The following is an 11,800-nucleotide window of genomic DNA, read 5'->3' as shown; positions in this document are numbered from 1 at the left end:
ACTCCACTATATGACATTCATAAAGTGCCCCATTGGATGTTATTTTATTTTGTTATATTTCAAATGTAGGCTTTTTCAACAGTGCCCCGGCCCTTTAAGTCCTTGCTTTTTCAAAACAAGCCCCAGTACCTCCACCATTGGCTGTAATATTTCTGGTGTTCTTTTTCAAATGTTTTCTATCCTCCCATTGGTTGCTCTGCACTGTAACTAGGGGCGTGGCGCGGGGCAACGTAGCATTAATTGGCTGTGTTTTTTCTCTGTTGTTTAACCACATTGGCAGCTGATGAGTGCGTGACGAACGAAACAACCTTGTACTTCTGCGTATTAAAGGTTTTTTTTTCCTACACCTATCTTGATATTCTGCTCCTCATTTGTTGAGCACTTTTATCAACACCATTGGTGGTTTCTGAACCCCCCCCCCCCCTCTCTCTCTCTCTCTCTCTCTCTCTCTATATATATATATATATATATATATATATAATGCATTTCAATTTCTAATTTCAATCTCTCGTCAGTGAAGAAATTGTGACGTGCAACATACCATTAACTTTAACTCCCTGCTGAGATGAAATGACCTGCTGATACATCGCAGTTAACTTTACCATCTGAAGTGCTTTTATAGGGCAGTTGATGTTGCCTGTTTCCATCAGGGAGGGTGTTCCACATTAGTTACGTCAGCACAGATATTCAGACCTGGAGCTGTCGCTTTTATAGGTCATCTGAGAGTCGATGCTGGACCTGGAACATAAAAGCATCCTCTCGGATTCATGCGTTTGTCTCCTCGCCCACAGCTCTGTCGGGTGGGAGTTCATGGTCCTTTGCTTCAAGGTAATTGTCTCAAATTTGACATAGCTTTCTTTTTCAAGTTCCTCCTCATCTAGAGGTGTGCTACTTCCTCTGCAGTACAGAACGAGAATCTTATAGAGCAGAAAGGCAATGACAGGCAATGCCACGGCGCAGGCAATCCCACCAAGGATCACCAAAAGCTGGTTTGGACCACCGTCATCCACAATGTCCAACGTGTAGAAGTCAATGCAGGGGTCTTTCCTGGCAGCACTACCTTTTGCCACCAGGCAAACAGAGTACCGTAACCCTGGTAAGAGTCCTTCCAGCAGCACCTTACCACTGCCGGTATTGGTCTCCACTGTCCTCTTGGCATCACCCTCATCGTATGGCGAGTACACCACAGTGAGCGGGATGTTGCTTGGCAACCCATCAGCATTCCAGAGCAACACTGCACTATCAGAGGTTTCCTCCACAACTTTCAGGTCTTTGACAGACTTTGAAGCGTCATTCTTTTTGCTCTTTTCATCTGCTGCCAGCTTCTTTCCGTTACTTCCTTGCTGGATCCTTGCAGGTTTTAGGGAGCTTCTCTGTAGACTGGGGCTAGCTGTGGTTCTTCTGGGTGATGTAGACTGTGTTGTCATGGCTGATGAGGGCATCGTGTACACCAGCTCTGGAGAGGCCGAGTTTGAGCCACCGGTCAGTGGAGGAAGTGTCGTGGCTTGGTTGGTTGTTCCAGTTCCGCTGTTGGTTCCCAGAGGGGGAATTGTGGTACTGATGATGCCAGCAACTGAGAGGGAAATGGTGGCCTCTGCCTTTCCTGCAACATTTTTAGCTTTGCAGCAGTAATTACCAGCATCCTTAAACAAAATCCCATGCAAGCTCAAGATGGACCATCGCACACCATCACCAGGAGACTCTTGGACTATGGAGTTGGGAAAAAAACACACACACAGACATCATCCTAGATGAACTATTATGAACTGTACACTCTAGGACCCTCCATAATGCCATAATGTGTGGTGATTTACAATCAAAATCACTTTTGGTTGATAAGTTGGTGTGCAAATATTGAAACACAAAGATACATCTTTTTACAAAAAGTGGGAAAGCCTCTTCAATGGAATTGTGTTCTAAATGTGATTAAGAATGAATTAGCACATGTTCTTTTCTCAGAAGAATATCAAAGTCTTTGTTATTGTACCTGTGTTGTTGACAGCTGAACCATCAGACTTGGCCCAGATAAGGGTTGGGGTCGGGTAACCTGTGGCATCACAGCGCAGCAGCACATTGCTCCCCAGCGGAGAAGTGATCTTGGTGGCAGAAGTCATGACTGAAGGTTTCACACAGTTGTCCAGTTCTGCCTGCTGGAAGAGGACGCCCACCAGGTTCTCAGGTGCAGAACAGGACAGGAACAGGTCCATCAGAACCACCGGTGTATTGGCCATTTTAGACAACTCGATCAGCTTGGAGATTCTGCAGTCGCAGAACCAGGGATTGTCTTGAAGGCCTGAGGTATGAAAAGGTGAGGAATGGATTGTGATTGTATTGTGATCACTGTGTAAAGGTTTCTTAAGAAAAGCTCACACACGCAGTGAAGAGAGTTTCTTTCTTAAAAGTGTGTTTTTTTTACTTTTACCAAGCCAGTTTAATTTCTTCACCCTTTCCCTTTAAAATCGAGCTGTTTGAAAAGAGTTTGGGGCCCTCATCCTTCGGAGGTTTTGGTTTGACCTTCATCTCAAAGCACTTGTCTGAAACCAGAAGCGGTCTCGGAACAGCACGGGTCGTGTCAGATCATCAGAATCTCTTTTCTTCTCAGTCACCTGACTGACGTGTTGTATGATGTACGAGCCCGGGCTTTCTGTCAACCTCATAACAAATAATCAGATTTTCAACTTTGAAAATATTATAAGACTGATTTGTAAAAAGGAATTAAAAGATTTTGTGGCAAAATTAGAAATGTGCCATTCATGGGCAAAAAAAACAGTTAAAAAAAGGTGATAGGACAAAACTGAAATGTTTTACAGGTTTTTGGTTTTTTCTTTAAACAAGAGTAGGTATGTGAGGTATTCAGCTGACACTGAGCTGTTTTTACTTTTATTAGCCCGATCCTTTTCATTTTAGAGACAGTGGACAAAGAAGTTCAAGCTTCTTTTTCTTGTGTCTTTTTTAAGTTTTGTCTTTTTTCTTTTTTTAATGAACTTCCCATTCCACGTTTTACAGTGGACTGTAATTTCATCCACTGCCCATTCTGGACACATGTCTGTTTTAATGCTAACGTCTTTGTCTTCGTCTTTAGCCACACCCTACATCTTTAGCCACACCCTAAATCTTTAGCCACTCCCTAAACCTTTAGCCACCCTCTAAATCTTTAGCCACACCCTAAATCTTTAGCCACACCCTAAACCTTTAGCCACCCTCTAAATCTTTAGCCACACGCTAAATCTGTCTCTGGCTCCCACCCGTCTCTGCATCCACCTTCCTGACAGCAAACCAGCTGGACTGACCCACAGACGGTGGCACGTTAAACAAAGCTTTCCTTCCTGTCACTGGAAAGTGGCTGAAGTCTTTGTGGCTTGTTCTGTGGAATACTGAACAAACCGATACAGTTGCAGTGGCAAGTGAGATTTTAATTTGCTGAGAGGGAAGCTCGTTTCAGTTGTTCACATGAGTATATGAAGACTTCATGTTTGTCACTTCTCACACAACATGAAGAGATGCCGTCGTCCCCCCTGTTGTTTGTTCGTGCAGCCTAATCCAGTTTCTCCTTCAAGTTCACCAGTGAACACCAGCGGCTTTCCCAGCGGGATAAGCTCGCTGGCCTTAAACATCCTATTAACATTATTAACATTATCCTCTGCCTGCTGCTGTCACACATGTCCCACCAACTCCCCGAGTCTCTTTCACAAACCACACATCTACAACTGCAGAATCCTCACACTTACAATACATCTTAACTTGGAAATAAAGGTTTCCTTGATACAGTCTATGAAACATATGGCATACATGTACTTTTTTTACACATCAATGCCTTGCTTTTAAAAAAGTCTGACTGAAACAACTGCATAAAACCTAATATTATTCCAAAAAGCTTGTTTTTGCTGGATAACTTATCTTAAACTGTGGGACAGAGAAGAACAGGGTGGCCTTCAGTCTGTTCATGTCATTAGGTATGTCAGGTGTTGAATTGATGTTATGAACTAGATTCGTGTCTTTTACATGTTACGAGTTTGTTTCAACACAAGCTAAGTGGCTTATGAATGTTTTGTGGAGACACATCTTATAGTGAATACTTCAGTCCCAAAAGCCTGAAAAATAGTGGATTCTTAGACTAAATGGCCCCCGTGGGAACAGAACCCACAATGCTGGCATTTAGGTCTTGACTCTTGCTGCAGAGATGACATGACAGGTCTTCAGTTTTGGAAGTTTCAAGAATATAAATGAAAAGCTGTTACCAACAGAATAACCTGGAGAGTCTTCTCACCACTGACCAAGTGGAACTAGTGTGTTTTAAACAGACATGAATGCATCCACACATCCTATAGCAGCACTCGCAGCCTTCTGCCGGACAGGCCGAGTGTGTTTTAGTGGTGAATGGTGTGTTGTTTTTTCTGAGATGTTTGCTCACATGTTCATAAGAAACCACTGGCGTGTGTATTAAATGTCACTCACAACGAAGATAAAGGTGATTTGTCAGGAAAGTCACTACCATCGTACATTTGTAAATCCAAATGCCAGAGCTATAGTTCACAGGAAGTGTGTCTGGCCCTTTACTCCAAACTGTCATCTGCTAGAGTCGACCTCCATCTCGTCTTACCTAGAACCACTTTCTGCGAGGTGTTGGAGGACTCGGGCATTCCGTTGAAGGGCGGCCATATATCCATGAGGTCGGAGGGCAGGGTAGTGATCTTATTGCTGGACAGATCCAGGTAGGTGATATTGAGGAGATAAGGAATGGCCTCCAGGGGAACATTAGTCAGCTTGTTATTGTGTAGATCTAGAGTCCTCAGCCTGCTCATCTCCTTCAGAGACTCCCAGGGAAACACGGAGATCATGTTACCATCCAGCCTCAGCTCATGGAGCACCTTGAGGTTGTAGAAACTTCCGGCGTCCACCGAGGTGATGGAGTTGTAGGTAATCCACAGGTATCTCAGCTCCACCAGGTAATAGAAGGCTTCTGTTGGGATTCGCCGTACAGCAGTTTTCTCCACGCGTAGTTTGATTGTGTCGACGGGAACGTTGACGGGGATGTCTGACATGTCCGGATCATTGCAGAGCACAGATCTGAGGAGGAAAAGTAGAAGTCTCAGCATTACATGTAAATATCTTAGCGGTACATGTCAGTACTGTAGTACTGCTGTTGTGTCATTTTAGAATAGAAAGGTTTGGTAGGCTGTTTTATTTAGAGCACTTATGGACAATTAGTCGTCAGTTTGAGTCCCAATAAAACTGTTTTTACATGAGCTGGTTGTTACCTTAAGAACGCCACCGATTTTGTGTGTGTGTGTGTGTGTGTGTGTGTGTGTGTGTGTGTGGTATTCACTGATTGTAAAGTGCCTTGTGTGGCTACTGCAGCTAGAAAAGGACTGTATAAATGCAGTACATTTACCACGTAAATGTAATAATCTAACTAAGGGTCTTCATTCAGTGGTTCCAGGGAACACATTTTGGCTTCACAGTGCAGTTAAAGGCCCACGTATTTAAGCCAAGTATGGTCTCAAGTATGGTCCCAAGTATGGTCTCAAGTATGGTCTCAAGTATGGTCTCAAGTATGGTCTTAAGTATGGTCTCAAGTATGGTCTCAAGTATGGTCTCAAGTATGGTCTCAAGTATGGTCTCAGGTATGGTCTTAAGTATGGTCTCAAGTATGGTCTCAAGTATGGTCTTAAGTATGGTCTTAAGTATGGTCTCAAGTATGGTCTCAAGTATGGTCTCAAGTATGGTCTCAGGTATGGTCTTAAGTATGGTCTCAAGTATGGTCTCAAGTATGGTCTCAAGTATGGTCTTAAGTATGGTCTCAGGTATGGTCTTAAGTATGGTCTCAAGTATGGTCTCAAGTATGGTCTTAAGTATGGTCTCAAGAATGGTCTCAGGTATGGTCTCAAGTATGGTCTCAGGTATGGTCTTAAGTATGGTCTCAAGTATGGTCTCAAGTATGGTCTTAAGTATGGTCTCAAGAATGGTCTCAGGTATGGTCTCAAGTACGGTCTCAAGTATGGTCTCAAGTATGGTCTCAAGAATGGTCTCAAGTATGGTCTCAAGTATGGTCTTAAGTATGGTCTCAAGTATGGTCTCAAGTATGGTCTTCAGGGCTGAAATATGTTCAGATCCGCTCAGCAAAAAGAAAAATATTCATTCATTTCAGAAAGTTGTCTGTTTTGGTGGTATTCAAACCTTTGTACGTTCTTTGTGTTTGTCATCAGCAAATTCTGTCTTTATGGTGTAAACAGGAAACCATGTCCGTACTGACCTGGAGTGGGTGTGTGTCTGTACTGACCTGGTGTAGGTGTGTGTCTGTATTGACCTGGAATGGGTGTGTGTCTGTACTGACCTGCTGTGTGTGTGTCTGTACTGAATTGGAATGGGTGTGTGTCTGTACTGACCTGGCATGGATGTGTGCCTGTACTGACCTGGTTTGGGTGTGTGTCTGTACTGACCTGGTTTGGGTGTGTGTCTGTACTGCCATGGTGTGTGTGTGCCTGTACTGACCTGGAATGGGTGTGTGTCTATACTGACCTGGTGTGCGTATGTGTCTGTACTGACCTGGTGTGGGTGTGTGTCTGTACTGAACTGGTGTTGGTGTGTGTCTGTTCTGGCCTGATGTGGGTTTGTGTCTGTACTGACCTGTTGTGCGTATGTGTCTGTACTGACCTGGTGTGGATGTGTGTCTGTGCTGAACTAGTGTGGGTGTGTGTGTGTGTGTGTGTGTGTGTACTGAACTGGTGTGGGTGTGTGTCTGTGCTGAACTAGTGTGTGTGTGTGTGTGTGTGTGTGTGTGTGTGTGTGTGTGTGTGTGTGTGTGTGTGTGTGTGTGTGTGTGTGTGTGTGTGTACTGAACTGGTGTGGGTGTGTGTCTGTGCTGAATTGGTGTGTGTGTGTGTGTGTGTGTGTGTGTGTGTGTGTGTGTGTGTACTGAATTGGTGTGGGTGTGTATCTGTGCTGAATTAGTGTGTGTGTGTGTGTGTGTGTGTGTGTGTGTGTGTGTGTGTACTGAACTGGTGAGGGTGTGTGTCTGTGTTGAACTAGTGTGTGTGTGTGTGTGTGTGTGTGTACTGAACTGGTGTGGGTGTGTGTCTGTGCTGAACTAGTGTGGGTGTGTGTGTGTACTGAACTGTTGTGGGTGTGTGTCTGTGCTGAACTAGTGTGGGTGTGTGTCTGTACTGAACTGGTGTGGGTGTGTGTCTGTGTTGAACTAGTGTGTGTGTGTGTGTGTGTGTGTGTGTGTGTGTACTGAACTGGTGTGGGTGTGTGTCTGTGCTGAACTAGTGTGTGTGTGTGTGTGTGTGTGTGTGTGTGTGTGTGTGTGTGTGTGTGTGTGTGTGTACTGAACTGGTGTGGGTGTGTGTCTGTGCTGAACTAGGGTGGGTGGGTGGGTCTACTGAACTGGTGTGGGTGTGTGTCTGTACTGAACTGGTGTGGGTGTGTGTCTTTGCTGAACTGGTGTGGGTGTGGGTGTGTGTGTGTGTGTGTGTGTGTGTGTGTGTGTACTGAACTGGTTTCGGTGTGTGTCTGTACTGAACTGGTGTGTGTGTGTGTGTGTGTACTGACCTGGTGTGGCTGTACTGACCTGGTGTGGCTGTGTCTGTGCTGGCCTAGAGTGGGTGTGTGTCTGTACTGAACTGGTGTGTGTGTGTGTGTGAGTGTGAGTGTGTGTACTGACCTGGAGTGGCTGTGTGTCTGTGCTGGCCTAGAGTGGGTGTGTGTCTGTACTGAACTGGTGTGTGTGTGTCTGTGCTGAACTGGTGTGGGTGTGTGTGTACTGACCTGGAGTGGCTATGTGTCTGTGCTGGCCTAGAGTGGGTGTGTGTCTGTACTGAACTGGTGTGTGTGTGTGTGTGTGTACTGACCTGGTGTGGCTGTGTGTCTGTGCTGGCCTAGAGTGGGTGTGTGTCTGTACTGAACTGGTGTGTGTGTGTGTGTGTGTGTGTGTGTGTGTGTGTGTGTGTGTGTGTGTGTGTGTGTGTGTGTGTGTGTGTGTACTGACCTGGTGTGGCTGTGTGTCTGTGCTGGCCTAGAGTGGGTGTGTGTCTGTACTGAACTGGTGTGTGTGTGTGTGTGTGTGTGTGTGTGTGTGTGTGTGTGTGTGTGTGTGTGTGTGTGTGTGTACTGACCTGGAGTGGCTGTGTGTCTGTGCTGGCCTAGAGTGGGTGTGTGTCTGTACTGAACTGGTGTGTGTGTGTGTGTTTGTGTGTACTGACCTGGTGTGGCTGTGTGTCTGTACTGACCTGTTGTGTGTTTTCTGGCATGGAATCAATCCCATCATCCCATTTAACAACGATCTAATTAATGCAAGTGTTATGAGCCTGAGCACGACCCGCTATCCCATCATGCATCTGTGTTCTGCTGGCAGTTATGGTTTACTTCTCTTCATGACAAAACAAACAGTTTGTGTTCATTACAACACTCGTTTCACATGGTTTCATCAAAGCACGTGGACTCTAAACAAATCAGTGTCTAATTAGATTCGTTGGAGTAAACAGATACATTCAGTAAAACCAGCGCCTGAACACTGCCCGCTTTCAACATTACTGAAGGTACTTCCTGTCCCACAGCCAGGGAGCAGAGTCTAAATATTAAAACGTTAAAGTACCGCCACATCCGGGGTAACTGAAGGTACTTCCTGTCCCACAGGCAGGGAGCAGAGTCTAAATATTAAAACGTTAAAGTACCGCCACATCCGGGGTAACTGAAGGTACTTCCTGTCCCACAGCCAGGGAGCAGAGTCTAAATATTAAAAAGTTAAAGTACCGCCACATCCGGGGTAACTGAAGGTACTTCCTGTCCCACAGCCAGGGAGCAGAGTCTAAATAGTAAAACGTTAAAGTACCGCCACATCCGGGGTAACTGAAGGTACTTCCTGTCCCACAGCCAGGGAGCAGAGTCTAAATATTAAAACGTTAAAGTACCGCCACATCCGGGGTAACTGAAGGTACTTCCTGTCCCACAGCCAGGGAGCAGAGTCTAAATATTAAAACGTTAAAGTACCGCCACATCCGGGGTAACTGAAGGTACTTCCTGTCCCACAGCCAGGGAGCAGAGTCTAAATATTAAAAAGTTAAAGTACCGCCACATCCGGGGTAACTGAAGGTACTTCCTGTCCCACAGCCAGGGAGCAGAGTCTAAATATTAAAAAGTTAAAGTACTGCCACATCCGGGGTAACTGAAGGTACTTCCTGTCCCACAGCCAGGGAGCAGAGTCTAAATATTAAAACGTTAAAGTACCGCCACATCCGGGGTAACTGAAAGTACTTCCTGTCCCACAGGCAGGGAGCAGAGTCTAAATATTTAAAAGTTAAAGTACCGCCACATCCGGGGTAACTGAAGGTACTTCCTGTCCCACAGCCAGGGAGCAGAGTCTAAATATTAAAACGTTAAAGTACCGCCACATCCGGGGTAACTGAAGGTACTTCCTGTCCCACAGCCAGGGAGCAGAGTCTAAATAGTAAAAAGTTAAAGTACCGCCACATCCGGGGTAACTGAAGGTACTTCCTGTCCCACAGCCAGGGAGCAGAGTCTAAATATTAAAACGTTAAAGTACCGCCACATCCGGGGTAACTGAAGGTACTTCCTGTCCCACAGCCAGGGAGCAGAGTCTAAATATTAAAACGTTAAAGTACCGCCACATCCGGGGTAACTGAAGGTACTTCCTGTCCCACAGCCAGGGAGCAGAGTCTAAATAGTAAAACGTTAAAGTACCGCCACATCCGGGGTAACTGAAGGTACTTCCTGTCCCACAGCCAGGGAGCAGAGTCTAAATAGTAAAAAGTTAAAGTACCGCCACATCCGGGGTAACTGAAGGTACTTCCTGTCCCACAGCCAGGGAGCAGAGTCTAAATAGTAAAAAGTTAAAGTACCGCCACATCCGGGGTAACTGAAGGTACTTCCTGTCCCACAGCCAGGGAGCAGAGTCTAAATATTAAAACGTTAAAGTACCGCCACATCCGGGGTAACTGAAGGTACTTCCTGTCCCACAGCCAGGGAGCAGAGTCTAAATAGTAAAAAGTTAAAGTACCGCCACATCCGGGGTAGTGTTCATCACAACGTCTCCTGTTGGTGCTGTTATGGCGGTTCAGTCCGAGGAGCAGCTTGGTGGGGTGTGTTGTTGTTGTTGTTGTTGTTTGTGTTGACGGAGGCTCCTGTCTGCTCGGTGTCGTTCTGAAGCCATCACACTTTAGCCGTGGTGATTAATGGTGGTGATTAACCTTCACCTTCCCCCGGGGAAGCGAGTCCGACCAAAACCGAGCCCGAAGAAGCGCCGCCGGAGAAAACAAGGCAGCAAGATGAAGACCAGTGTTGCAGGCTGGTCTTCACCTTGCCGCCTCGGCTTCAGGTTCTCCGGGCACACTGCCGAGACCTGCTGAGACCTGCTGAGACCGGATGAGACCTGCTGAGACCTGTCGAGACCTGTCGAGACCTGCTGAGACCTGCCACAGTCCGTGGTTGCTGTGTAGTCCCAGGACAAAGGTAGGACTCGGCAGCAGCAACGCAGCCGACGTGCTCATTTAGAGGACGTGGGTTTTGTAAGTTCTTGTTGCTTTTCTGATGGCGGCCTCAGGGAGGGTTTTGACCCTGGTGGCCTCCTCTACCCAGCACGTTAGAAAGGTGCGGAAGTCCGCTGACGTGTGTTGCAGGTGTGGTGGTCATGATAAAGATAGAGAGCATGATGCGTGATGCGTGATGCATGGTGCGTGGTGCGTGATGCGTGGTGCGTGATGCGAGTAGAATGAAGGGAGAATTACCTGGTTGCTGTTCCATCGCCGCGCCCGTGGGAAACGCAGGTGCACTGGGACGGACAGAAGGGACGAGCCACGCCGAGGCAGCCCAGCAGGACATGGGCGTAGAGAAGACAGCGCATCCTTTCAGCGAATGGAGCCCAAATGGTCCAAGCACCGGGGAAGAGACATGTGAATCAGGTAAAGCGCGTCAGAATGAGAAGAAAACAGCAGCAGCAAATAAAGAGAGCTGAATAGAGCGGCACGCATGCAGCACACATGCAGCACGCATGCAGCACGCATGCCGAGGATCTACTTACAGGTGACCTAGCGGCGCGGCGGCGGCGGCGGGGGGGGGGGATTAGAGGAGGATTTCCCCAGGCTGACTGGGTCGGGGTGGGGCTCACGCAGTCTTCTGGACGCGGTGCTAATCCGCTAGTGAGGAGTGGTTTCTCCTCAACAACCAGCGTGGGGCTTTATTTTTAGTCAGTCCGCCTTCTCCCCCCGCCTCGTCCAGTCAGGCAGCAGCTGGGGGGGGGGGGGGGGGTTGGAGTCTGTCCCGGCAGGCTTGGCAGCAGCTGGGGGAGGGGGGTTGGAGTCTGTCCCGGCAGGCTTGGCATGCTGCTGCTGCCCGGTCCGCCGACTTGTCCCATAGGAAGGACAGTGTCTTGGTGGCTGTCCCTGCCCACACTCCTCTACGGAGATCCCGTTAAAGGATCATCCCGCTGTTTTACAGCCTGGGTCTCATTTTCCTCGTTTTGTTTTTCCATCGTACATATCAGTTATGACGTCACGTTCCAGCAGCTTCGTTCAGCAGATTCTGGACCCGGACGGGACCACCACTGGACTCAGCTTTACAGCGGTGTCTTATGGGACAACCGACAGACATGTTTCAGCAAGTCCAGTTTAACCCAGTTATCTGAACCAGGTATTTGGAGTGAAAACCCCAGTCTAACTGAGACACTGGGGGGGGGGGGGGGGGTTGTTGTTTAAATTACAGCTTTAAGACTTTTTGTTGTTTGCTTGTTTGTTTGTTCTGTATATCAATGATATGAGTTAGGTATCAAGTCTACTGAAATTCAATT

General features: G+C 47.1%; 1 protein-coding gene across 1 annotated transcript; it reads right to left on the bottom strand.

Moving 5' to 3' along the window:
• Positions 1–674: 674 nt before the first annotated feature.
• Positions 675–10,858, bottom strand: lrit3a (info leucine-rich repeat, immunoglobulin-like and transmembrane domains 3a). Its single transcript, XM_056295182.1, has 4 exons — positions 10,743–10,858; positions 4,601–5,067; positions 1,988–2,293; positions 675–1,708 (listed from the first exon to the last, which is right to left on the bottom strand). The coding sequence occupies exons 1-4, from the start codon at positions 10,856–10,858 to the stop codon at positions 675–677; spliced, it is 1,923 nt and encodes a 640-aa protein (XP_056151157.1).
• Positions 10,859–11,800: the final 942 nt, after the last annotated feature.

The sequence above is a fragment of the Lampris incognitus genome, chromosome 1, assembly GCF_029633865.1.
Source record: "Lampris incognitus isolate fLamInc1 chromosome 1, fLamInc1.hap2, whole genome shotgun sequence".
Taxonomy (NCBI): Eukaryota; Metazoa; Chordata; class Actinopteri; order Lampriformes; family Lampridae; genus Lampris; species Lampris incognitus.
Note: the sequence above shows the minus strand (reverse complement) of the source record. Positions and strands in the feature narration are given on the sequence as shown.

What these genes read in the sequence shown, in the direction of transcription:
- lrit3a (XM_056295182.1), bottom strand. Translation starts at nt 10,858, where the DNA reads ATGCGCTGTCTTCTCTACGCCCATGTCCTGCTGGGCTGCCTCGGCGTG. An exon ending in GGCGATGGAACAGCAACCAG is followed by an intron (nt 5,068 to 10,742) that starts GTAATTCTCCCT and finishes TTTCCTCCTCAG; the next exon opens with ATCTGTGCTCTGCAATGATC. An exon ending in CTCGCAGAAAGTGGTTCTAG is followed by an intron (nt 2,294 to 4,600) that starts GTAAGACGAGAT and finishes TTCATACCTCAG; the next exon opens with GCCTTCAAGACAATCCCTGG.